Source organism: Zonotrichia leucophrys, chromosome 1A (assembly GCF_028769735.1).
Source record: "Zonotrichia leucophrys gambelii isolate GWCS_2022_RI chromosome 1A, RI_Zleu_2.0, whole genome shotgun sequence".
NCBI lineage: Eukaryota > Metazoa > Chordata > Aves > Passeriformes > Passerellidae > Zonotrichia > Zonotrichia leucophrys.
In genome coordinates this window covers 38,220,791-38,247,512 of record NC_088170.1, presented here as the reverse complement: position 1 = coordinate 38,247,512, position 26,722 = coordinate 38,220,791, and the positions used below count along the sequence as shown (strand labels likewise).

At 42.2% G+C, this 26,722-nt stretch overlaps 1 protein-coding gene across 1 annotated transcript; it reads left to right on the top strand.

The window, feature by feature from the left end:
* The first annotated feature begins 7,892 nt into the window (after nucleotides 1-7,892).
* ADSL (adenylosuccinate lyase) lies at nucleotides 7,893-24,792 on the top strand. Its single transcript, XM_064702353.1, has 13 exons — nucleotides 7,893-8,117; nucleotides 12,393-12,596; nucleotides 13,690-13,734; nucleotides 14,520-14,599; nucleotides 16,354-16,525; nucleotides 16,818-16,864; nucleotides 17,253-17,343; nucleotides 18,165-18,234; nucleotides 19,277-19,424; nucleotides 21,252-21,342; nucleotides 22,200-22,289; nucleotides 24,151-24,327; nucleotides 24,648-24,792. Exons 1-13 carry the CDS (start codon nucleotides 7,962-7,964, stop codon nucleotides 24,732-24,734), a joined length of 1,458 nt encoding a protein of 485 aa, XP_064558423.1. The 5' UTR covers nucleotides 7,893-7,961; the 3' UTR covers nucleotides 24,735-24,792.
* Nucleotides 24,793-26,722: the final 1,930 nt, after the last annotated feature.

The window sequence follows — 26,722 nt, the reverse complement described above, 5'->3', positions numbered from 1 at the left end:
TAAACAGGCTGTTTTCAAAAAACTGGGTGGGATAGCCACCTCAAAAATTAAATAACAATTAAGAATTTATACTAAGTTGGCCTCTTTTTCTTTTTTACCATGAAATTTCTAAGCATTTATTCCTTAGAACTTTTGCCCTATTTTTTTCTTCTTAAAAATGCTGCCACATCTTCCACTGTGTCCTAATAGTACATCCAAATAATACTATAGTTTTTGGGGGGGAAATTTTGGTTAGGTTGGGTTTTTTGCTTCATTATTAAGATGTAGCTCTCAAGTTTCTTATTTTGTTTGTGCATATTGTTTTCCTATTGACTTTTAAGAGGAGCACTGTTTGTATATCTGAGGTACCCAAATTTGAAAAGCCTGGGCAATGAAATGAGCTGGATCAGGGTTAACATAGCAGATGAGGACCTGTTGTGTTTCCAGTGTGTGTTGCATATAATGCCTTCACTGTAAATCATGTAACCTTAGTGTCTAGGTTCTCAAATGGATTGAAATGCAGGTTTTGTGGAGGCTGGTTAACATCTCAGGGTAATAGTCCTGATTGAGTAGAAGGTAGGGGTTTTTTTCTAAAGATGTAAAGTTCCCTTAACGGAAGCAGCTTTCTTAATTGTAAATATGCATGCATGCTTTATGGGCAGGAAAGTAATACCAAGACAACTACATTGAAATTAGTTTTAAAAAAACCAATAAACAAATGCTGTTGATGTGCAACTTTGGTCCTGAATCTGAAGCAGCATACACAGAATCCGTTGCTTTGTCTAAACTTATTTTGCACACAATGTCATTTCAGTTCTGTTGTTTATTTGCCACTGCTTTGCAGTTTTAGGAACTGATACTGTTAGATCATATGGTCATTCCCACTGTGATCAAAATACAGATATCTAAAACACAAACTTTCTTCCCCTTTCTCTCCAGTACTAGACTTCCACCTGTGGCAGAAGGATGGTAACAGTAATGGGGAGAAATATGTGAAGTTTCCCAATGTAGACAGAGTTGGTACTCCCTGTTGTCCTGAATTCACATCCAAACCTAAACCACAAAGCAGCTGTTAGGCTGTAGTAGACCTGTTGGTTGGACTAAATGACAGGAGCCGTACTGGAGATTTTTAGCAGCCGTGCCTAGTCCATGTCCTTCACAACGTTCTGCATAAGTGTCCCATCACTGTAAATACCAGTGTTGCTGAATTTTACCAAAGTTCCCTTGCAGTAGATAATAGAAAACAGGTCCATTTTGTGGTGACTCACCAAGCAGAGCTTTGCCTGCAGTAGACTTTAAGGGTCTGTCTACATTGCTGTCAAAATTGAGTCAGGGTCCTGTTTAAAATTATAGTGCTCTATTTTGTGGTGTTATGTGACCTTAAACTTTGTGATGTAGTAACTGTAGCTGCTGATCCTTGTATGAAAAGTGATTTAAGGTTTCATCTGTGCTACAAAAAGCGCCACAGCTCCTGGTGGGTTGGAGCCTACTTTTAAAACTTGTCAGGCCTCAATAGATGCAGTTTCATCTGTAGTGCGCAGCAGACAACATCTTGTTTTCATCAACAGTTTGCCCATGCGTTGCTTTTCATCAAGCTATGCAGGAAAGCTTTTCTCTAGAAGTCTCCCAGAGTCCTAGCAAGCTTCTAGCAAATCAAGTGCCCTCTGCAAAAGAGCCATTTTTGCCCTGTTTGTGTGATAGTTGGGACTGGTGACATTCAGCAGTGTTAGGGTTCCTGTAAACTTTGTAATGAGAAAGGGAGTTTTTTGACTTGATTCTGACAGCCTTTCTGTAAAGTAATACAGAGCACTCCAGGGAGAAAGAACAAAAAAAAGGGAAGAATGCACTGTGCCAGCCAGCGTTAAGTATTGAAGTATTTTTAGCATCAAACATTCTTGACTGTGATGGGCAGAGGGGAAGAGACTGGAGTGCGCAGTACAAGGAGGCCGTGTTCGGCGAGCAATGTTTCCCTGAGCACTAAATGCCTCTTTTTGGCTGTTAGTGTGTGGTGTTACCTTCACAGAACTAACTTCCTCATTTTTTAATGTTTGTTTTTATTAATTGAGACAAGGTGGAAGCTCCTCCTGTTTCAGATGAAACACAACCAACCATAAGTGATCATTTTCTTCATCAATTTTTGTTGAGGTTGCACAGCTTGTTAGGATAGCTATTTTAGTGACATGGTTATGATATTATGTGCTTTCTTTCCCCTCCCTCTCCCTGCCAGATCTGGCTTACCCTTTCGATATAAGGCGCTGTGTGGGTTTTTTTGTTTTGTGTTGGGGACATGTGGAAAAGAAGCAAAATGAAGTGAAAATGCAAGCCAAGGTAGAACAGCCTTACTTTAGGGGGTAGCCTTACAACAGAGCTTTATAGTGAGTGTGCTGTATTCCAAAATATGTAAGCCAAAAACAAACAAAAAAAGCATTCATTTATGCAAAAAAATTTAAAAGAGGTGTTTGAAGACTTCTTTAATATGTACCTTCTAAAGGTGGAGTAAGGTCTCACCAAGTGATATGTTATTGTGATACTTCTTGCTGGGTCAGTAGGAATGGGTCGGGGTATAAGCGCTTAACGTTTCCTCCTATGTTTTTACAAGCAGTAAGTTAAATGTGGTATTTATGAATGTGCCTTTGTGAGTATAGTGACTGTCTAATTGAGGAGACCGCTTGGGCTGGAGGGGAGACAAGGGTCAATTTATTCTTTCAAGAGGTCAGACATTGAGATTGCAGCCCACTGGTCCCTTTTGACAAGCAGCATCATTGGCTGGTCTCTACACTGCACAATACGTATTCATATGTGGTAGAGATTGGGGGGGTGTGAAGGGATGTCCTGTGATGCACACAGAAGCTGTTGATAGTTTTAGGCTTGTCTGCATTGCAGGTTGAGTTTGTATATGTATTATGTGGCTTCTCTTTATGTTTGTGTGCATGAGTGTGAATGTGTGTGGCTTTGTTTTTTTGTAAGCACTGGAGAATTTGAACACAGTGATGTTTGAGACAAATTTATACATGTAGAGAAGATGATGTTTTGTAGCTTCTGTTAAATAGTGGGTGCAGGCACACTTTTACCCTCTCTGCCCGTGTCCTGATAAGTGAAACAGGAAATTTTTTTCAACCCTTCAACTTCCAGCACACTTAACGTTGCCATTTAAATGAACAGGGTATTACACAAGAAGAAAAAAAAGAAGTTTTTGAAATGGTAAGGTAGAAGTGTTTAAAAGGAAAAAAATCTGAAGTAATTTTTTGTTTCTTCAAAGCTGTTTGTAGCTAAACATGGGAATCTGCAGTGTCTCCTTCCATTTGTTTTTTTTTTCCGAATAATTCACCTCTTCGTCCCACCCAAAACATGAGGTGTACAAGATCAAGAGCTGTTGTTGTAGCGCTTTGTAATTCCCACCCTGAAAAGAAGCTCCAGTGGGATCCCTCAGCTCTATTCAGGAAGACAAAGAGAGGAGAGACTCTGCAGTTTTCTTTGCTTCGCTCTCATTCCTCTCTAATGGCCTTGAAATGTATTATTATGCAAATGTGAATTTTGATACTGAACTTAAGAAGAGGTTGTTTGTTCTTTTTCAAAAAAAAAAAAAGGTCCCATATGTGGTCAGCATTGCTTCTTTATTTTGTAAGTGAATTGTAAACTATGCATTCTGCAAAGGGGGTGCAGGGGACAAAGATACTTTGCTAAACTGTTCAGGAGTTTCTGTGTCCATGGCATATCCATTATAGTTTGGGGAAGTGGGGAAGTGATAACTTTGAATTAAGAAGGAATTGATAAGAACCTTTTTTTTTGTCAGAAGATGGTCAATTGCTAACTGGGCAGAGATTTGAATAACCAATGTTGGCTGCAAAACAAAATCAGCTCTCAGCCTTGCACAGGGTGAATTCAGCCGCACAGTGTTAACCCAGGGCCTAAAGGGTGAATGGGACACCAGGTCTACCTGGGGAATATCTACCACCTCCAGTGCTCTGGCCCTTGTTAAGCTCAGGAAACCCACTGCCACAGGCACTGGGTTTTTTTGATTTACTACTCGTTTTCCATTTCAGCAGTCCTTGTACTCTTCCAGGAGAGATGGAATATGGCTAGTCCTTGGTATCCACGCTTCCTTACCCCTAACGTTTTCTTTGCTGCTGTTTCTGGTACTCTTCATACAGGGACAGAGCAGCTGTGGGCAGGATGGTGGAGACAGTACTTTCTTTCTAGTGCTGATCAAAGCCCAGCTATGAGGACTGTGTATTTTCAATGTCAGCAGCTACTGGTGTTTTGTTGTCTGGCGTTGCTGCCAGTGACTTAGTGCTAATGGTGACAGTATGTGAAATTTTAGGGAAAGTAGACTGATATGTTCCCTGTATTTGAAAGGAACTATCCTGTTTTTATTATAAGGTAGTATCATAATGGTCATTAAAAAGGATTTACTTCCTCACATCTCCAAAATGTAATCATTGTGAATTATGTGCATTCCTTGAAGCTTGCTGAGCTTCCAGGAAGAATCTCCTCAGAAAAAAATACAGATCTCACTGCTCTCTCCATCATTATAATAGGGACCTTTTGACTTGACTTTTTCCTTTATCCATGGTGAACCATGGTACTGGCATTATCTTAGGTGTAATATCATAAACTGAGATATTATCCTGCCTGTATTCAGTGTTTTCATGCAGCAATTTTATTTTTGTTGACATTCACAGTACTGTAATAAGTAATAGACTTGATGATCACTCTCGCATCTGTACCTGCCTTGCAGATGTGATCTTATCAGGGTTCCACTCTGTCAGAATGCCTTTTAAAAAAAAGAAAACAAAAAAAAAATCAGAAGCTTAAACTCATTCACAAAAATACCTCGTGGTACATTTTCCCTTCTGATGTAACCTTTTAAATCTTAGTTTTTCTTCTAAACTTGATAGGCTTTTATTTCCATCCGTTATCTCCTTTGTAAAAAGATGTTTGAACTAGTGGTTTTGAGCACAGGTTTGGGAAGCCTGAAACTCCTGAATTTTAACATTGGCCATTACTCTTTCCTTGCCTTGGGCAAGTCATTTAACTACTTTGCCTTTGTTTTTTCATCTGTAAAGCGGGGTTGTTAATAATACTTACCTACCTCACAGGGGTTTTGTGAGGATCAACTAGTAATGTTTATCAAGTGCTTTAAAGAAAAAAGCATGATAGAAGTATTATGAGGTTTTCACAGCAAGATCGCTAGTTCTTTTTACATTGTTTGATTGTGTGGAGGGAGATAACCTTTCTGATTTTCTTAATTATTCAATTCATTAGACACTCAGATCCTAAATGATAGAAGTTGATAGAGATTCAGTTACTCATACTCTTCAGTCTTTATACTTGTTTCCATCTTCTCTTCTTTATATAGTTATGCCAGTGTTGCTACAGGTCACATGTCTCCAGTACTTTTAGGTAAGCTTCAACATTGAAGTACTTTGAGCTTGCTGCTTCTTTCACCAGACCACCAAATCAGAAAAAGTCTGTGTACTTCTCCCTGCCATTAAATGGCAGTGTTGGTAGTGTCATCTTTGAAGTAGACGCGTCTTTTCCTGCCATCAGGAATGGGAGGTGGTGGTGTGTGTGTAGTTCCAGAGAGGGGACTGTAAGATGAAGAACCTGGCCACTTTATGCTGCTGCTCCAGGGATGAAGGGCAGAGTAGCTTCCTGTGTCCTTCCCCAAGTTAATTTCAGTGTGTTACCAGTCACACTTCAAATGCAGTGTCTCTTCTTCTTGTCCACAACATACAGAAGCCATCGCCTGCCAATAGAACGTAGGAACAGAGCGAATGATAGTAGATGCTGCTTGTGTATATGCCTTACAACTCTCCCAAAATGTCTCTGGGAGAGTGGTGGGGGATGAGGTCTTCATTGGGTAAATCCCACAGCTGTCAGGGAACCTCTGCTACTTTCTCCCCTCTCAATCACTTGGTCCCTGTTTCTTCTTTCTGGATGTGCGTCTCAGGGATGTGCATATGAGCCCATGCCTCTTGGAATTTGGCGTTTGAAATATCAAGAACATGGTTTCTGTACCTGAAACCCGTCTGTCTGACACTCCCTGGTCCTCTCTGTCCTGCCTTGCTCCCCATGGCCTTAGGAACATCTCTCCACTGTTGCCCTATGCCACCCTCTCCATCTCTGCCAGTAATCAAGGTGAAGTGTGTACAGAGATTCTGCAGAGAAAGAAGCTGAAGTGATGCAAGTGCACCTGTGGCATTTACATGCAGAGCTATCTTGGTTTTCTGCCACATCTGCTCTAAAGCCTGCGGAACATCTGATGCATATGCTTTTTCTTTCTCATCTAGAAAGCAGAACAAACAGCAGTATAAATCTGATTATGGTAATTCTGTAATGTTTACTTTGAACTAAATGCTAAGTATTGTCCTCAAAGAACCAAAAAAACACCCACCTTCTAACAAAAATAACCAAATGTAATCTTCCTGGGTGCGGAAGAGAAAGGGGAGGAGGAAAAGCAGTGACAGGGGAGCGTTCTGATCTATTTTCATCTCCACTGCTCAGCTGGAGGTGTGAAATGCTGCTTTGAGTTCCACAAACATAAGGGATTATGTTTACAAAGGTAAATGCCTTCTACCTGTTCAGGAAACTGGCTACTGGTGGGCATCGGGAGTTGGGCAAGTTTCTCTTCATTGCAAACAAGTAATAGGAGAAAGGTGTGTCCAGAAGAGGAATGGAGAAACAGATTCATTTCATCTATTCTTGGTAAAATAATGCCCCCTTTTTCTCTCCTTGGGGAATGGAGGGATGAGGTGGCTGAATAGAAAATCATTGATGTCCAATATGGCTGGATTAGAAAAGGCAGCTTTTCTACTTTGCACATAAATAGGTAACAGGAAGGTACAGCTAAAGTCCTCTTGCCTGAAACACTGTCCCCCAGAAGCAGACATTGTAATAATAAAATAGTGGCTGTGTATATTGATGCTATTTGCAAGTTACCTGTAAGTGTTTATTTTTTTTCTTATACTTGAAATGGCTTCCTTTACTAAACTCTTACCTAGTTCTGGTTTCTCCCCTCTTTCTATAGTGTGCAGTAAGGAAAATTACAGGACAAATGGGGAGAATGTAGAGGAGATGACGCAATGTCTTGCATATCCAGGTTTCATCTTAATTTCCATCCCATGTTCTCAGAAATGTTTGAACTTCCGAAGGGTTTTCCATGGACACAGAAACTCAGCACTTTAGAAGGTGCTCTTGTAAGGCTGGCTGCCCCCTTTTCCTCCTTTTCTATATTTTTATTTTACTTTTAGTATAGTGGTACTTAAGATCACTGGTTCACTTAAAAAGAAAAAAAAACAATAAAATGTTTAAACTCTACTAATGTACAAATAAGCTGAAATGTTGCATTTTATGTGTATTTTTGCCATAGCAGGTACTGTATTTCTCATGCTGGATTTAGAAAAAAAAATGGAAAAAAAAAGAAAAAAAACAAACAAAAGGGTGACGTTTTATTGGAGTGTGACAAGTTAAGAGTAATAAAGAATTAAGTCGTCGTCATTTCATTGAAACTGAGAGATGGTGTAATACTTATATATAAGTTTTTCTGAAGGTTTTTTTTTGGGCTTTTAAACAGCTTTTTTGGTTTTTTGTTTTCTTCGTTTTGGTTTTTTTTGGTTTGTTTTTTTTTGTTTGTTTGTTTTTTTGAAAGATATGATTGTATTATGTGCAACTCAGTTGCTTACATTATAACTACAAACTATTTTTGGGTTCCTGGAAAAAAAGAAAAAAAAATACTAATAAATGTGTTTGGCTGCTAAGCATTTAAAGCTCGTGTTTTGTGCACGTTTTGTGTCCCGCGGCCGTGTCGGGGTCCCTGGGGCCGCCCTGGCCTCCGGGCGCGGGGGGGCGCCGGGCGCGCCGCGGGCTCGGGGCGGGGCGGGGCGGGCGCGCTGAGGGCGCGGGGCGGGGCCTCCGTCCGCCCTTATCCCGCGGGCCGCGCCGCTGCCGCCACTCTGCTTTGCCTTGCCGCCGCTGCTGCCATGGCGGCCCCCGGAGAGGCACAGGACGTGATGGCGCGGTACCGCTCCCCGCTGGTGTCGCGCTACGCCAGCGCCGAGATGGCGTACAACTTCAGCGAGAGGAAGAAGTTCAGCACCTGGCGCCGCCTCTGGCTCTACCTCGCCCAGGCTGAGAAGGTAACGGCGGGACGGGCGCTGAGGGCAGAGCGGCCCGGGGCGGGGGGAGCGCGGTGCCGGGGCGTCTTCGCGTCCCCATTCCCTTTAGGGCTCTGGCGGATGAGCGCCCGGGAATCGGCCGTACCTTCCCGGAGCTATCCTCGGGAAACCGACCCGAGCAACTTTGCAGGCGCCCCTTTGGCGGGTTTCGGGGAGCAGAGGGGCTCTGCGAGTTCAGGGTTATCCAGCCCTCTGTACGCAATCCCTCCTGTCGCCCCTCAGCAAATCATTTCTTCTCGCCTCCTACCCTCCCCCTTGCACTTTTACCTGCACTGTAAAATTGGTTTTGTAAAAGCTCTGCTAAGCAAATTTTGGTGAGGGGTTGCCTTTGAGCAAACAGCGGTGTCCTTCCCCAGCGCTCAGCTGTTTGCTTTGCAGGAGGTGTGACGGGTGAGGTGCACTGTCCATTCAATCCGATGGCTGGCTGTCCGTGCCAGCCGGACCACCCCCTGCATCTGTGGCCAGCTCTTGTCAGAGAGCCCTTTTTTCCCAGATAAGTTTACTTTTGGCCAAAGTGAGCAGTACATTTACCCCGCAAGTAGTTGTGATGTTTCTGGTAGGCTGAGTGCTGCAAACAAAAAAAAAAAAAATCCCACAAAAGATTGGGTACTGTGTATTAATAATTCAACTATTAGGAAGTAGTGACTGAGAGTATGTCCATATGATTGCAAGCTGTTGTGGATATGAAGGATGGATAGAGGATATGAAGTTGACTTTTTTAACATGCACTTGAGGCTAAACTTTTTGACTTTGCCTCTGGTCCTAACTAGGGATGCATGTACAGCTATTATTGCATCTTAATTGACACACAGTTTTTAAGTTGCACTGACTTGATTCCTTGTGACTCTTACCAGGTTTTTGACAGTGAAAAAGCTGTCATGTGTTCCCAAAACAAAAAAGAAAAAAAAGGCGCAAAACCACCCCACTTTCTGACAGAATGGCTTTAGCTTTCAATAGGAGCCTGCTTGTTCTGTGGAGAGTCCTATTTCTGTTTTCAAAGCCTGGGATTGTTAGAAGCAGTTCAGTCTCTAGGTCTGGCTGTTCCTGAGCGCAAAGGCAGAGAAGCACCATGCTGGAGGATGTCATTACAGTGCACAATGTCATTACCATGTTCCTTCTCCATGCAAGGATTGTGTCACTACACAGCATTGTCAATAATATATGCTGGACCAGAAGCTGAAGATGCAATTTTACAGCTGTGCTAAATAGGAGTCACCTCCCAAAGTACTGCATGCCTGATTTTGTCACAGTTCAGATGCTTGAGTGAGAAAGCTGGAAATCTCATCTGGCATAGAAAGTGTCTGTGCTATGAATGCATGCTTGAGGAGCTTTGCATGTTCAAAGCATGACAATGTTGTATCGATTCCATCAGGTAATCATCACTTTTACTTCTGTTCAAGAACAGAATATGTGAGTTGCCCAATAGAAGAAAGCTGGGAGTAACCAGTCTGGGGCTTTTAGGTTTCCATTCCCAAGCCCTGAATTCCGGGCTACCCCATTTATTGGCCCTTGCTCTGCCTCCCATTGCCGCCCCAGACGCCTGTTCCCAGAAAGTAGATACAAGTCTTACAACTTCTTGAGCTCTCTTTTCATAGTGGGAAGAGGAGACTACTATTTTTATCTGGCTCCTCATTCCAGAACAGCTTGTAATCTAATGTCAGCTCTGGACTAAAAAGAAGGGAGAGTCAGCTACTTCCAGCACCTGTTACATCCGTCAGTGGTCAGTAAATTACACATACAAACAGTTTCTTTAGGCTCCTTGTAGAAGATGCATAGTATTTCTGTGAAAAAGAGTACCCACTCAAATACCAGGTAATTAATGAACTGTGGCAATTTACTGCAGCACGTGTCCTCACTTCCAAGATACTAATGTGTTGCTTCTGTTTGAAGATACATAGCTTATCTTTTCAGATACATTAAAAACCAAACAGTAACAAATGAACTCTGGGCAATTCTTCCTTTTGTCTTCTGATAAATCAGATCTAGGGAGGTGTAACCATAGGTTTTCTTAAAGTTGCAGGGAGTAGTAAGACAGAAGATGTGCAGCTTAGTGATAAAATTTTAGGTAAAGTGTAGGGCCAGGCAGATGGCTTCCATATTCACTCTACTTAATAAGTGAAATTTTCAAGTGGTCCACTCAGAGTATGTGAGATAAGAATGAAAGAATTATTTCAGTAGGAACTGAATTTGGCAGAAAGTCTATACAGTGTTTTGCTCCTTTCAGCAGGCAGGAGTTTGAAAGAGCAGGGTTAGCAAAGTGTGGGATTAGCAAGAAAAACTTATTTTTCCCAACTGACAGTATTTAAAGTTTGGGTTAAGAACTGAGGTGTCTGAATTTATACCCATCCCAAAACACTAGTTTAATTTTTTGCATAAATTCCTTTGTGTTATGATTCTTCTGTTAACACTTTTTATGTTGAACTCTTGACTTGATTGTACTGGAAAGTCAAGTACAAATTTCTTGGAGCTCTCCCTTTTCGTAGAATAGCTTTGACGTCCTGCAGCATCAAACTGACTTACAATATGTTTTGCACATATGAAATATAAATGTTTTCTCTCTTTCTTTAGTCACCCTCCATCTGTTTTTTCTGTTCAGTTTAGGTTTCATTGTTTTTCTGTCACATGTTCTTTATATGATGGACAACCCAGTGTTCTCATTCTGTGGGCAGGAGCTGTGCCGTGTCATCTGCCTGTTCTGCCCCGTCCTTTAGGAAAAGTGATGAGCGGTCAGAGCTGTTAGAGTGGCACATCAAAATACTGGGACAGTCTCAGAAGAATGATGCCTTAAAAGCACAGTCCAGAAAGTTCCTCACTGACTTCACTAAGCTGTGGTGCTTTGGGAAAAACCTTGTGCTCTTCCTTATGTAGTTTTCCTACTTGGTTTTCTTAGGTACAGGGGTTTGAAGGATGTTTGTTTTCTTCCCAAGGTGCTGTCAGTACCAGCAAAAACTCATAGGGAAAAGACTCACATGTTTGTGGACAGATGAGAACATCATTTGTCTTGGCACTACCCTAGCTTGCACGTGTTCTATGTCAAGTTGCCACTTTTGGGAGGTTATTTCTTTCCTCTCTGTGTGACTGTGTACTGTGGTCAGCTTTTCCCGAAGGATCGCGGATGTCTGAGCGAGGCATGAGATTTCAATCTGGGCACAGGAATCATTGCCCGCTGAGCTGCCTGTGCTTTTGGGCAGTTGCAGTTTATACCAGTGCACCTCAAAGGCTGCAGTCTGGGGCCAGGTGCCTTTCCCCATTGAGCTGGACACTCACAGGTGTGTATATGCTTGTGGCAGTGTAAGTTTGGGTACTGATTATCTGATGAGGTCCTTGAGAACACATCTGCTTCACTTGCTGTCTTATTCAGTTCCAGGTTCCATATCTGCAAACCATTTTTCAGTCAGTTTGATTCTGAACAGAACCAGTTTTTTAAATTCTTTGAATCCTGGAAGCCTCTTGGTTGATGATTTCTAATCACTCATGCACAGGACAATAGTATTTTAATTTGGAAAAGGCAGTAATACCAAGTTCACTGTGAGACTTTTAATTTCTCAGTATCACAAAAAGACATTTTTCTCATCTTAGTGGATTGCACCAGTGTATAATCTGTGGTTGGATATCTTTGTTTTTAAGTCAGCTTGCTAAAAAGCTCTAGCAATTAGTTTTGAATATGAACTAGGAGCATTCATCTCCTTCTTCTAGATAAGTAACATCAAGTAACTGATTTCTCAAGGTTTCATGTTCAGTCTAGATGAGGTACTACAGGACTTTTGAAAAGGTACAAACATATAAAACATATTCACCTTTCCATATGATTTAAGCCCCAGTTTATAGTTGTGTAGGTTTAGTTGTGGTCCAGAGAGTTTTTCCTGACACAAGCTATTAGTCACATGTTAGCTGGATTTTTCTTTAACCAAAAGGTAAACTTCATTAAAAGAAGTTCAGACTATATTATTTTTATATCACTTTTCCCCATGTCCTTTAATTTTTGTAGTTTTCACAGGAACGTTACAGGATTGAGGAAGGCACGAAGCCCAAGAGGAACATCTGAGAATGAACACTGTCCTGTCCTATTGGAAAAGGCTGGAGAGCCCTAGAATGAAAGCATTTGCTGTTACAGCTCGTTTATAGCGAATTGTCACATTTCTGGGAGATGTCAGACGGCAATCAATTATTTAAACAGCTTCTGTCTCCATTTGTTGGTAAAGAGAAAATGCAATGCAAGTTCTTTTCCCCTTGCAGTCACTTGGGCTTTCAATCACGGATGAGCAGATCCAGGAGATGGAAGCAAACCTGGACAACATTGACTTCAAGATGGCAGCGGAGGAGGAGAAGAAGCTGCGCCACGATGTGATGGCCCACGTGCACACCTTTGCCCACTGCTGTCCGAAAGCTGCAGCCATCATCCACCTTGGAGCAACCTCCTGCTACGTAGGGGATAACACGGTAATGGTGCATTTCCAGTTCCCTGCCTGCAGAGCTGGGTCAAACAAAGCTACTGTTGTTTCTTTTATAGCTCTTTATAAACTTTTCTTTATAAAATATTATGTGGCTTTTTCAGTCATTTTGTTCATTTTACTGTTGAAGTTAATTCAGTTCTTTTACCCTAGGAAAGCAAGCTCCACTTGCCTTCTTTCTTCTGATGTGAAGTAAAATCTATCTGGAAACTGTTCCCTAACCTCTGCTTGCATGTTAAATATTCAAGGAGATAAGAGGGGAGTTGCAAACACATGAAGAAACTTGTGAACTGTGTGATTTATCAGTTACACCCCTGTGACAAGAGTTCACTGACTTACAGAACAAGGTCCATGAGCTTTCAACTACTGCTTGGAACCCCTGCATAATTCAGGGGAAAACAAGCTTTTCAGTAGTGAAGAGAGTGGATGAGTGTGTTAAGTGAAAAAGGAAGTACTGCTGTTCTACAGAACTGTAAAATAGTTGTGAAGAACCTCATCTACAACAGAGAGCAAACTGAAGCCTTATATCTCAGTATATGTTGCTGTTCCACTGTTCAAGTCATTGCAACTTCACAGATGCTTTTGTTGCATAAGAAGCTGTTCTGTGTTAATTTTTCTCTACTCCTTTACAAACCTGTTTAGCTTTTGGGTAATACCATCTTCCTTGTGACACCTGTGCCCAGCTGTACCTCAGGTTCTAAAGAAGGAATAAAGACAATTGGTGCCTCATCAGCCCACTTACTTTTCTGCTGTCTTTAGCCTACAGTGCCTGTATTTTCCACTTGGGACCATATGATACAGTCTGTCATTCCAGGGGCAGTCCCAAGACCTCAAAATAATCATTCATAGGTACTTGGTGGAATCAGGTCATCCACCACTTATGACTTTCCATGGACAGTATAAAAGGAGCAATGGTGGATCCAGCATTTTTGTCATAAGCAAGTTCAGTGCAACCTCTATTACAAGAAGGAAAGCAAATCATTTAAGAGGAGACTTTTGAATCATCTCTGTCATCTCTGAGAGAAACAGTTATGTCTGGTCCTTTAAGCATGGCCCAAAGTTCCTTTCTTTGCTTCTTGCAGGATTTGATTGTCCTCCGTGATGGGTTTAACCTCCTGCTGCCCAAGGTGAGAAGGTGGTTCTGCAGTGTCTCAGAAATGGGGAGCAGTCATGTCCTGTGCATAGCCTGGGTTTAACTTGGATTTTCCTAAACCTTTGTGGGAAATAGGAGGAGTTGTCTGTCTGGGTTGTTTTCAAAAAAGTGAAGTTCCCTTTCTTTCCTTTCTCAAGTCTTTTCCCAGAGCTTTTTGGCTCACAGTGGGAATTATAAGCAGCTCCTTGTTTATCTGTGCCCCAGGTACTACATAGCAATAGAACTGTATTGCTTTCAGGATTATCTTAGTCTTATCCTTAGCTATATTCCTAGGAGTCTGTCAGCATTCAAGAAACCATATAAAACAATTTTCTGAGCAGGAGTGTAGTGCAGTGGTGTCTATCTGACCTGAATGAGTTGGCATCCAATTTGTCCTGGACTGTAGGTGTGTCAATTATAGCCCAAGCAGCTGTATTTCTGACCAGTTCTAGGAATAAAGAAAATACCCAAGGATGAGCCAACTGCAGGATTGGGTTGGGCATGAAGATTAGGCTAGTTTGAGCTCAAGTCCAATGACTTGTGTGTGAGCTCTTGCATTCTGTAGCAAGCAGAAATTGCATGCATGGCCTGAAAAACTGAAACACGCCATATTCTATGGTTAGGGGGGGCTGCACAGTTGCCCCTCAAGGTCCCTCCCTGCACAGTGGTTTCCCTCCCCTTTTTCTCACGATGTTGTGCTTAATTATGTGAACTTCTGTGTTGTGTGGGGTTCTTTCCTCTCTTATTCCACCTATTTTCTATCCTTCCTGCTTCCACCAGCTCGCAAGGGTGATCAGCCGGCTGGCCGACTTTGCTGAGAAGTATGCTGACATGCCTGCTTTGGGCTTCACTCACTACCAGTAAGTAGCCATCAGCCTTTGCTTTCTTTTTGTTGTCTGTGCTTTGATTAAACTGACCTGCTACTGCTCTTTTGCCATCCTTTTTGCCATCTCTGACCAGTTGGTGGCTCAGAAAAGGTGTATGTTTCTTACTCCAGACTTGTTCAGGAAATTGGATGCTTTGACTAGCTGTCAGCAATTGCTTCAACACAGCTACAAATAGAGGATGACTTCCAGGAAAACACAGATGTGCATGCTCTGGGCTGTTTCAAAAATGCGTGACTAGGAATTGCACTAAGCCTGTCTTCCAGTCAGATTTTCTTGGTTTTTCTTTAAGTTATTTTCCGCTGCAGCCTAGAAAGTTTTGTTAAAGAAGTAACATCTACTTGTTACTACAGATGCTGAGTCAAAGGATAATGAGATGTGGGTGCTTCTGTTTTTGGGGTAGTTTAATCTCCTGCTTCATGAAGACTGTTTTCAGAAGCATTAAACTATACCATGAGCTGAGCCTGGGTCTCCTACCCAGTGATATGGAGCAGCAAAGGCAGGGAAATTAAGCACAGGTCATGTCAGACTCAGTGTCTGGCGCTTGAGCATTTCTCCCAAAGGAGAGTGAAAGCATCAGGTCTCTGATTTATCATCTTGCTGTACATGCAGTCTGGGTTCCATCAGCTCTAGTCCTACAGCCCTCTTCATCTACAGCTCTTTGGAGGACTATCTGTGTTAGTTTTATTTGGGCTTTTGGAAAGAGGACAGAGGAGTGTTCAGGAAGTATATACAAGGTAAAAATCAGAATTGATGTCTCAGCCTTTTCTGTGTTTTCTTTGTCAGCAGGGCCTTTACTTCATTCACAATCACGTCCATGTTTTCCCTAGCCTTCCCTTTTCCTCTTTATGTACTTGCAGAGGCCTGTGCCTCTGTATGTTGCAAAGGCTTGTTGCCTTTCACATCCCATACTGAATTCATCCAGGTGTGTTTTGGCTTTCCTTGCCCTGTCTCTGCAGTGTTGAATAGTTTCTTTGTATTCCTCCTGGATCGCCTGTCCCTGCTTCCAGATCTTACAAGCTTCTTTTTTATGTCTGAGCTTAATCAGGAGCACATTGTTCATGTGTGTATGGTTTTTTGAAGTAGCATAGAGATTTTCTTTGGAGTTCATGTAGATTATTTGAAATATTTCACTTTCTGGAAAGTGATTTCCAGAAACACCCCTGTTTTTGCCTCAAAGCACTTTCAGGGGGACTAAAGTGTAGCTGAAGCTTGCACTTACTTATTCCAAGGTAGAAGTCTTACAAGAAGTGTTGGCTTACAGCATTGTTGAAGTGTGTTTGCCCAGAGGCCGAGGAACATTTTTATGAATAAGAAAGAAAGGTTCCTGAGAGGAATCATTTAAGACCACCAAGTGAATGCGGTGTGCTGAGAAGTTCACACCCGTGCTGTAAGTCAGCCAGGGTGCCCCCCGTGCCCTGGGTGAGCAGAATTGGGTGGGGGACTGATGCACCCCCAGTCTGCACAGCGCCTGCAGGCCGGCAGGGGGCGCCAGCCTGGCACTTGGACACCAAATTGCTGTTTTCTGGTACTGCAATTCCATCTAATTCCTGAAAGGAATGATTACATCTTCAGTACATCCTTCTGCCTAAGCCAAATCCTGTTAATTTCTGCTCAAATGAGTCAATAGAGCTGGATCTGTAGGGAACTCTTAATGGCAGACTCAGCAGTGAAGTGTGGTGCTTGGGCAAACTCTCAATGAGTCGTGTTGTGTTCTTGATTGTTTTCAGACCTGCCCAGCTCACCACTGTGGGGAAACGCTGCTGCTTGTGGATTCAAGACTTGTGCATGGACCTGCAGAGCCTGGAGCGGGCTCGGGATGACCTGCGCTTCCGGGGGGTGAAGGGCACCACTGGCACTCAGGCCAGCTTCTTGCAGCTCTTTGAGGGAGACCACAGCAAAGTACGTCAGGCAGCCCACGGTGCAGGCATACAGTCTGGGCAATTGTCTGCTCTGGAATGCTGCTTTCTTTGAGGGAACATTGAGATTCTCACATTAAATTTACAAAGTCACCCTGATCCCTCTGGGGCTCGTTGGCAAGCCTCTGTGAAAGTAAGCAGCATTTGGGATGGGATATTTCACAGAAAGTAGAAGATTTTTTGACAGTAAACTGAGAAAAGCAAAGACCATTTTTGCTCTTGCTGACCTTGCTGCGTTGTGTTTTGCGCTCTGGTTTTTTTCTCTTCACCCCAAGGTTGAAGAACTGGACAGATTAGTGACAGAGAAGGCAGGATTCAAGCGGTATGTAACACGCATTCTTAGCAGTGTGTGACTCCTGCTGGTAGTGTTGGCCCAGATTCCCCTGGCTGCCAAACCAACATCTGTGCTGCTGTTCACTTATTCCCCCTTGCCATCTTCCATTCCCAGTTGCATTTTCCTGCATGAAACGTCACCTCTTAAATCAGCCACTTCTTCTTGTCTCCCTGTCAAAGCACAGCTGTCCCTTTTCCTCTGTTTGCCTCTCTCCCACCTGCATGCTGCCCCAAGAAATTGACAGCCTGAATCCAAAGTTGTTCTCATCCGAGCAGAATGACAGCCCTCCACTTCAAGAGCCTCGTCAGTGCTTGCTCAAAGTCTTGCAGTACTCTTGTGTCTGCCTGGAGCACTCAACTCCTGTGCTTATTTCTAGGGCTTACATGGTCACCGGGCAGACCTACAGTCGCAAGGTGGACATTGGAGTCCTGGCTGTGCTGGCCAGTCTGGGGGCTTCCATACACAAGGTGAGCACCCTGGTTCTGTACATTGGGAAGATGGAGAAATGTTTCACATCTTGAGGAGAAGGTACTTTGGTGCAGGATGCTCTACTCAAAAATATTGGTGTCCTTGTTCAGCTGTCTTCTTTGTGGTCATGAAAATTCACTGCTAGGTACATGCCCGATACTCAAATCTCAAAGATCTTAAAACCAGTGGCAAATAAAGCAAGTTAACTGAGCAGATTCTAAAATGGGTTAACAACTCCCACACCAGATATTAGTCTAATCTATGCTAAATTGATCCAATTAGAGTAAATGTCTTTCCTAGTGGTGTACGAGTTCTTAAATTCCATCATTTCCTCCTAGTTAATTGCCTTTCTGATAATGGTGTTCTTCTCTCTGTCCTTGTGGATTCTTTTCATTGATTTATCTCTGTTCCCTCCTTCTTCCTCCTCTTGGGCTAAAGTGATCTGTGGTATTTTCTTCTGTTTTGGTTTTTTCCTACTTCAGTAAGCACACATTATCTGTGTTTGCAAATCACTGTGCGAGTTTGTTATGCATTTTCAGTGTTCTCTTCTAATCTGTCTTCCATTCCCTGCAAACATTTGCCCTTGCTGGAGTCCTTTCCCATCTAATCCAGTGGACATGCTGTTTTCTGTGTTGTCTTGACAAACATTTTTAGGCCAGGAAGTATGATTGCAGTATCAATTTTTTTGTCAAATTTTCCACTGCCCCTAGTTTACTTCTTGCCCATAGATGCAAAGATTCTCCAAGAGCACAAACACTAAGATACATTGGTGGGTGTCAGTTTGGTTCTGTCTTGTTAATTTCTCATGCTTGCTTTCCAGATTTGCACTGATATTCGTCTTTTGGCCAACCTGAAGGAGATAGAGGAGCCTTTTGAGAAAGACCAGATTGGTAAGGGATGAGAGAGTTTTCCTGGACTGGTGTATGTGTCTTTTCATTTATGTTGGTGTGGCCTTTTAAACAAACTTAGAAATGTCGCTGACAGAAATTGCTTTAAATTAATTGGAGTTGACATTGTTAGTATTTTCAATCCTTTTAAAAGAAAGGAGGGGAGGGGGAAGGAAAAAGAAAAAACACCTTGCCTAAAGGTTTCTGGATATTAGGCAATTAGAATCAGATTTGTATTTGTGCACTCCCTGTGTTTGTGGGGAGAGCAGGAGTAGCCATGTGTGTTCCATTGCCTAGAGAGGCAGACCTGGATCTGAGGATGATTTTAATACCCATTCACTAGAGCAACAAGCAGCACTGTAAGCATCTGACTTTGAAGGACAGTATTACTGAGCAGATGGAGCGCCAACACTGCTAAGATTGCCATGGGTAGCCTAGAGAGATGGTGCTAAATGCTACATTAAAAAGTAAACTATTTGTCCCTTTTATGTGGTAGTACTTCTGTTTTGCAGAACTGCAAAAATGTCATCTCCCTTCTTCTTTGCCCACATTTACATGTTTCTGATCTGAAGGGGGAAATGGTGGTGTCATTTTTGTTATTATAGAAAATCGTTGTATTTTGAGGCTTTAGTCAAAACGATGATGTTGCCCTGATTTTTGAAGATTTTAAGCTTTCTGATGTTTACATTCTTGTAACAAATTTTCTCACACATTTTCTGTAAATAACTTATTGTTTTGCATTCTTTTATGAAAGAAGAGAAATTTGATAGACTGTTCGTTTGTCCAGTGTCATTGGAGAGGTGGCACTTTCACCTTCCAGTCCACTGTCACTTTTAGAAAACTATAAATGTTAGAGTCAGAAAATAAACTTCCCGTTTTCTTCGCCTTCAGAGCAGCGGCGCGTGCGCTCGTGTTGTTTCGTGTCCTATAGTGACACTGTGATTCCTGCCACATTTTCCTTTCCTGGGGGAGGATCTGTGTCTCTTCTCCTGTAACGCAGCCCTCCTTCTGTTGCCCTGTTTGCATCCCTGTTCCTGCTTTCCAGGCTCGAGCGCAATGCCCTACAAGAGGAACCCGATGCGCTCGGAGCGCTGCTGCAGCCTGGCGCGGCACCTGATGACGCTGGTGATGGATCCCCTGCAAACGGCCGCCGTGCAGTGGTTTGAGAGAACGCTGGATGACAGTGCCAACAGGTCTGTGCACAGGCTGCAGAGAGCTCCTCTGGCCTCTGCAGAAAATCCTGCCTTGAAACTAAAGCCACAAGATACCACCTGGACAAAAAGCAGTCTCAATAGAACCTAGAGACTACAAACTGGTTTCCTCTGTACCATCAGATAAAACCTGTTAAGTTCTTTTTAATGTCAAGATCTTCTGTAAAGTAAACCAGCAGTGAAAGGGAGGGATACAGAAGCCAGGATAGTAAATTGCTTTCATAGTCTTCCTGTTTCAATAGCACAGTATTACAGTACTCACATTTCTCAAATTTCTCCTCCTTATTTTGGATGCAGTTTTTTGACCCTGCTTTTTTTTTTTTTTTTTTTTCATTTTTTGGAGAATAGTCCAATACCTTAACCCTCCAAATAATCTAAAAAACCATATTTTAATTTTGAAAAATATTCTTTACAAGGAGTAGTCAGATCCTGGAGAAAGCACACAATTACTCTACTCTTTAAAAAGTTTCATGAAAATACGTGCAGGTCTTTAGGATATTGCTCAGCAAATTTTGCTTTGTTTTATAATTCTTCATTACAACTATTTTGAGCTGAGCAGAAGTTATCTACAGTTATTATCAAGTAAATTAAAGCAATTAAATTAAATTCTTCCATCTTTTATTTGGTACTAAATCTGCATAAAGCTCATGCCTACCTTTGAAATATTTTAGTTTCAAAGTCATATTCTGTTGCAGAATTTGATCTCTTAGAATCTCAGAAATCTCTAGACTTCTAAGGTATGGCACCTGTGAGACAATGAGCAGCAGCAGTTTTGGCTTAATTAATGCTAGATTAGCATTGAGATTGCTGACAAGAATGTTATTTTTAAAATGTCTCCACAAACGTAATACCTGCATAACATTTTGTGAAAAAATAGAAGATTTTTTTCCCAGGGGGACCTTACTCCACAGCTCCTAGTCTCATTAAAAAAAGAGCTGAATAGGCAGCAGAAAACAATGTAAATTTTAGAAATTGCATACTGGTTGATATGGTGTGTTTATTTCCCAATAGGCACCAAATGTTGAGAGATGAACTGGAATGTTTAAAATTTTATTTTCATCTCATCTAATAGAAAGACTAATCTGTCCACTTCATTAACCCAACAGAAAAATCTGTGCTCTTGTTAAAGCTATAGTGTCTTGAAGGAGAACAAGCCAGAGAAAGTTCAATCAATCTACAATCCAGCAAAGTTGTTTTAAGGCACTGTGATAGAATTGGAGGGCTTAGAGGTAGCACAAGGTTCAAGAACTAGGAAATTTTAAAATATGACAGTTTAGGATGGGCCAGGCCCTGCTGTCACAGATGTATGATGCTGTTTGCTGCACTGTGATGCAGAGCATTTTGCCTGATACAGCCCAGGCCCCACTACTCCTCTTGTTTCCCTCCTTTGCTTTTTGTCAGGAGCCTCCTTTGTGACCAGGAGCTGATTTCTTGGAGGAAGCCCTCACCAAATGCATGAATTCCCTTGGAAATTCCCCACTGAGCACAGCCAGGCACAGTATGAGCATGCAGCACGAGGGTAGGATCAGTAGTAGACACTTCAGCAAAGAGCACATAGGGAAAAATCCTGTAGATTTCTGCCCTGTTTCCCATCTGTGTAAGCACTGAATTATCTTGGAGCTTTCTACCTCTGCCTTCACCCTTTTCCCTCTCCCTCTCTACTGTCCAAAAAAAAAAAAAAAGAGAATAGCTCCAGTGTAAGGCCACAGTGATGCTGTTTAGAGCATTATTTACAGAAGCTGAAGGATCTGAGGTGGCTGGAATGTGGCCCTGTTGCTGACCAGGGTTCTGGGTGTGTGTGTCCCGTAGGCGCGTGTGTCTGGCTGAGGCTTTCCTCACAGCTGACATCATTCTGAGCACACTGCAGAACATCTCCGAGGGACTTGTGGTGTATCCAAAGGTAAAGCAGGAGATAATGGACCTCCTTGGTAAGGCCAGAGCTATGCCAAAGTGTGCTTGTGTGTCCCACTCCAAGAATTACATGTTTATGTTAGTTCAAGTGGTTTCTGAATTTTGCTCTATTCTTGCCATATTCTCACTGTTGTAGGACATACATTAGGGACCTCTTGTGAGGCCAGTAACAGAGTAAATACAAAACTTGTTACAAAGGATATTTTTCCCTAAATTACAGAATAGATCTGTAGAGTTTAGCAGTGAAAGATACTGTCTAGACAGATCTCATCCAGTCCTGGAACTTAGTACAGGTTAAAAAAATCTATTGGACATCTAATGTCTCGTACAAGATATGGCTTCTAAGTATTATCAACTTCAGTATCTGGATTTCCAGAGCTAAGTTCAAAATGACAATGTGTCTTTGCATCACGGGGACAAATTTTTTATCAGGGCTTGTTACAATAGGACAAGGGGCAACAGTTTTAAACTGACAGAGGGACAATTCAGATGATACAGGAAAGAAATTTTATTACAAAGAAGGTGGTGAAACATTAGAATAGGTTGCCCAGAGAGGTGGTGGATGCCCCATCACTGGAAACATTCAGCATGAGGTTGGACAGGGCTCTGAGCAACCTGATCCAATTGAAGATGTCGCTGCTCATTGCAGATGGTTGAACTAGATGGCCTTAAAGGTCCCTTCCAACCCGAACTTTTCTGTGATTCTGTCACCATTGCCCAGTCCCAGAGATTCAAGGGGAGAGGAGAAAATCTTCACTGAGAAGTTTTCAGTCATCTGTAGACTTTCTATAATGCTGTTTCTTTTTTCCTGTTTGGTTTTTTTTTTTGTGTGTGTGTATGTTTAAGGTGATTGAGAGAAGGATCCGGCAGGAGCTGCCATTCATGGCCACAGAGAATATAATCATGGCAATGGTGAAGGCTGGGGGCAATCGTCAGGTACAAATGAAGTGTCCAAATTACCTTTGTTTACAGCCTGGTGTTTGTCTCCTGAGAAACAAATGTATCTGGGCTCCTGTCCTGTCTCACCTTTCTCTGCTCTTCACCTGCTCCCACAGTTATGAGTGTTGCACTTGTGCTGCAAAGCCAGGCTCTGCTCTCTGGGGGGAGAGCACTTGTGGAGATCCCTGTTTTCTGTTAGGAGCACTGTGTGTTTGGGCTAATCTGGCTGGCTGTGCTGGGGAGGAGGGAGACCTATTTTTGTGTTTGATACTAGTAGGCGTTTTCCTTTTTTAAGTGTTTGAAGGATCTTGGAACACAGGCCAGGCTTCTTTAAATGGAACATGTTGGCAGTTGGCTACCTTGTAAATTAAAAGAGGATGAATCAGTACTGTTAACAAAAAAAAGCAAGTAAGACCATTCTGAATCACTCATTCATGTGTCATTCTTCCCTAACTCAGTACAGTATATTAACCACTTTGTTTATAGTCCTTCATTCAGCTTCCTGTGTTCAAGCAAACTGTAATTAAATATCTTCCTTAGTAAATAAACCCAGACACAATTAGATTATATTTTCTTATCATTTAATTTCACAGCTCAGGTCAAAGTTGATAATCAAATCTCCATCTTAATGAAACACCTTATTTTCATTTACCTTTTAGATAATAATTTTTCCTTCTATGATTATTTCCACATGAGACTTGCAAGAATAATGGAAGGGTTTGATAGAAGCTTTGAGCAGAATTTATGTGGCTTCAGTTTTCTGAAACAGTTGTGTTTTCTGAAACATTACATTAGTCAGGAAACATCATTTTTTCCTTTTTTTCCCCCTGTGTTTCTGATGTCAGTGGGGCAGTGAGTAAGCTTCCTGACTGTGCATTATTATTAAATGCATTAAGGGTCACATTTTATGAATCACATTCTGTGATTCATTTGTGTCTCTTGTTGACCTGCCTTCTTTCTGGTTTAATTACATACTCATAGGGCTTAGTACCTTTGTAGAAGATGTTCATATTCACATCCATATGTTCTGGCTTTATGTGCTGGGAACTTTGGACCAGCACGTTTTCTGGGCTTCCCACCTCATAGCACTGAAACTCACTTCCTCTCCCCACTACTAAACAGATCCCTCCCCTAAATATCCAAAAGATAGATGTGTTCACCTGAGGCAGGTCAGTGGTGAAGCAAAATGACATTTGGATAGAAAAGGCAGGATTATTTTTGTCCTAATTGTAGATCAAGGATAATACATTTAAGGAGAAGATTCCTGCATAGCTGTAAATGCAGTCACATGGCTGTATTTTAGGACCAGCATGGCAATATCTGATTTTGCAGGTGGTACGTGACTACAGTTGGGTTCCCTTGTTCTTACCAGTTGATTCCAAAGGAATGGTTTTTTTTTCCTCAGTCTATCCTTATGTAAGCCATGATTTGCAAAGTCTCACTGCTTGTTAAATTGGACAGATTCTTTTCCCTTTTCAAAATCTGTAGAGGTTTTACATTATTTACATTGGAAAAAAAAAACAAAACCAAACCGTAGAATGACTCCTAAGAGTATTTGGGAAATTTGAAGAAGTATAAATTATTCCAGTGTCATTAGTTTATATTATAGTTCAGCAGGGAATCTATGTGACATTGGGACTGTTTTAGCCTCAAGGGGCAGATGTGAAAGGATGAAGAAAATCTTGTTTTAATGCAGTGGCATGTGAAGCACTGCAATCAAAACTGCATCTTCTTTTTGCACTGTCCAGGGCAATACACGTCGATATTTTTTCCTCCCACCCAAGTTGGTGAGATGAACAGGTGCTGTCAATAGCAATGAAATGACTTTTTTTCCATCTTCCTCTCCCTGTACCTACAGGACTGCCATGAGAAAATTCGTGTTCTCTCTCAGCAAGCAGCAACTGTTGTGAAACAGGAAGGGGGTGATAATGACTTCATTGCCCGTGTCCGTGCTGATCCTTACTTCAGCCCTATCCATAGACAACTTGAAAGCCTGTTGGATCCCTCCTCCTTCACTGGACGTGCTCCTCAACAGGTGAAGTAGTGGAAAGAGGCTGTGGGTTTAATGCAATGTGTAGTCTAATCCTGCCTCCTTTTGTATATAATATGCACACTGTTTGCTACAGAGTGTACATATTATATAACTCTAACCATATTGCTAAGGCAGACACATTTTTCTCCTTTGATTTCCTTGGCTTTCTTGTCTTTCTTCCCTGTGGCTTCACACTTTTGACCCTGGACATACCAGACTGTTGGGTGTCTTTGTGAAAGAGAGATCCCAGTGAGACAAGCAGGTCCAAATGGGGAGGAGGAGGCAAGTCCTTTTCCTCATTTTATTTTTCTCATCTTGAACAGGTGGCCAAGTTCCTGAAGGAGGAGGTCAGACCGGCGCTGATTCCATACCAAAGCAAGATGGATGGGAAAGTTGAACTGGCACTTTAGGTATAGTCTGCAAATGTGTGTGGGTACAGGAAGACAATAAAAGCCTTATTGACCCAGGTCTGTTTACTGTGTCATGTTATTTTGGTTCTCTACAGCACATGTAGCCCCCAGAGCTTACAGCCACGTTGATTCCAAATGGGCTTTTCATTCTTTGTTTGATGGAGGTCTTTGACTATTGATGGAGGTCAAGCCTCCATCTCTAGTGTGCTGAGTTACTGAGAAACGCTCAGCTGTGACAAGGTAACTTTATCACAGCACCTTCCTTGGCCCCTCACAGAGCACTGCCAGCTGTTAAAGAGCAATGCCTGGTGCTGCCTGACATTCATGTGGGACTGACTTGTTGAAGAGCAGAGCTAAGGGGAACTGAGCCCACTCCCATTTTCATCTTTCTTTCTATGCCCTGACACTTTCTCCACAGGTGTCTCAAAACTTGAGAAGTTGGTCCTGGCTTTCAGAGTACTTCACTTGGGGAGCAAAGAGGCCAAAACATTAGAAATAATGAAAGAGGGAGGCCATGGAACTTCATGGCTCATCAAACTGATGCTCCTTCAGTGTTCCATTCCTAGTTTAATGCTGTAGCTGTGGCTCTGTAGCTTCTGAAAATCATATTTACAGGTGTTGGTAAGAAGCCAGTCATTGTGTTCTGGCTGTGATTGTGTTCCTTGGCTGTAGGTGCTTGATAATGAGTGCCAAGTGGACTCTGACATGTGAAAGTTGTTCTCTACCACAAGTTTTGTCTCATAGGGAAAGAAAAAAGGTACTGGAATTCATTGAATGTCAGAGAAATTTAAGAGCTTCAGTCTTATTTCTGACATGAATGATCTGTTTTGTAATGTCTGTGCTTTACTGGACATTTAGTAGTGGATCAAATTATTTTCCCTTTGACTTAATCTGGACTAATTCCCTTACCTCTTCTTCCAGTGCTATTACATCACAGAGCTTTTCTTCTGCTTCAGTGCAGCAGAAAAGCTCTCTCTCTCTGGCCTCTTATTTATTCAGACCCTCAGAGGTGACTTGATAAAGGATTACTTGATGATTTTTGAAGTGTGGTTGCTAAAGAGAATTTTAAAAAGCAGAACTAACTGAAAGAGGCTACCTGCAGTCCTTCAGGTCATCATTGTTGAAAGAGGTTTTTTAAATACTATATGTTTTAGTAAGGCTTGTCTTTATTAAGTAGTTTAGGGCAGTGGGAAGCTTCAGCCTGTGATCTTCCATCGAGACTCTTCTGGCTTTACTTTGCCCCTAGAATATGGCATTCAGAATGCCTCAAACATTTGTGAGTTTGATGGTGTTTAAAACATTTTGCTTGCTTCTGCTATTAACATTTAATTAGCCATCTGTTTGAAAAGGATAACTCTAACTGAACCCTCGTCATTTTCAGGCTATTACTCAAATCGATAGCCAAGAAAGAAAACAGACAGATGCATAAGTCCTCCTTTTTTGGTCCTCTTTCCTCCTTAAAAAAACCTACCAACCCTGTGTGGAGAGGAGGAACAGTAGCTTTTCTCATCATTGGAAATAATATTTGTCAGGTAGAGGCTGCCAGCTGTGAGGTATTGGATTTGTTTTCCTGGAAATTCTAAAATGAGTAACAGTGGTACAGAGGAAAAGTCATCCTCCTAGAAAACTGGCATGCTAAATCCTTTAGGAGACTTCCACTCCTCGGTTTCGGACCTGACTTTCTACTTTCCTGCAGAGTTGGCAGTGGCAACAGGCGGAGATGTAATTCTCCCCTCTACCTGGGTGTTGGGGGGAGGTCAGCAGGCAGTGCTTCAGGAGCAGCTCTCAGCTTTTCAGCTTTTTATTCTGCCCCTGTACTCAGCACTGGTGAGGCCACACCTTGAGTCCTGTGTCCAATTCTGAGTCCCTCAGTTCAGAAAGGACAGTGAGGTGCTTCAGCAAGTCCAGAGAGGGGCAGTGAAGCTGGTGAAGAGTCTGGAGCACAGATCTGATGAGGAGCAACTGCGGGAGCTGGTGGTGTTTATCCT

Coding starts and splice junctions, on each gene's coding strand:
- ADSL (XM_064702353.1), top strand. CDS start 7,962: ATGGCGGCCCCCGGAGAGGCACAGGACGTGATGGCGCGGTACCGCTCC. Junction 14,600..16,353: donor TTGGGCTTCACTCACTACCA/GTAAGTAGCCAT, acceptor GATTGTTTTCAG/ACCTGCCCAGCTCACCACTG. Junction 21,343..22,199: donor GACTTGTGGTGTATCCAAAG/GTAAAGCAGGAG, acceptor TGTATGTTTAAG/GTGATTGAGAGAAGGATCCG.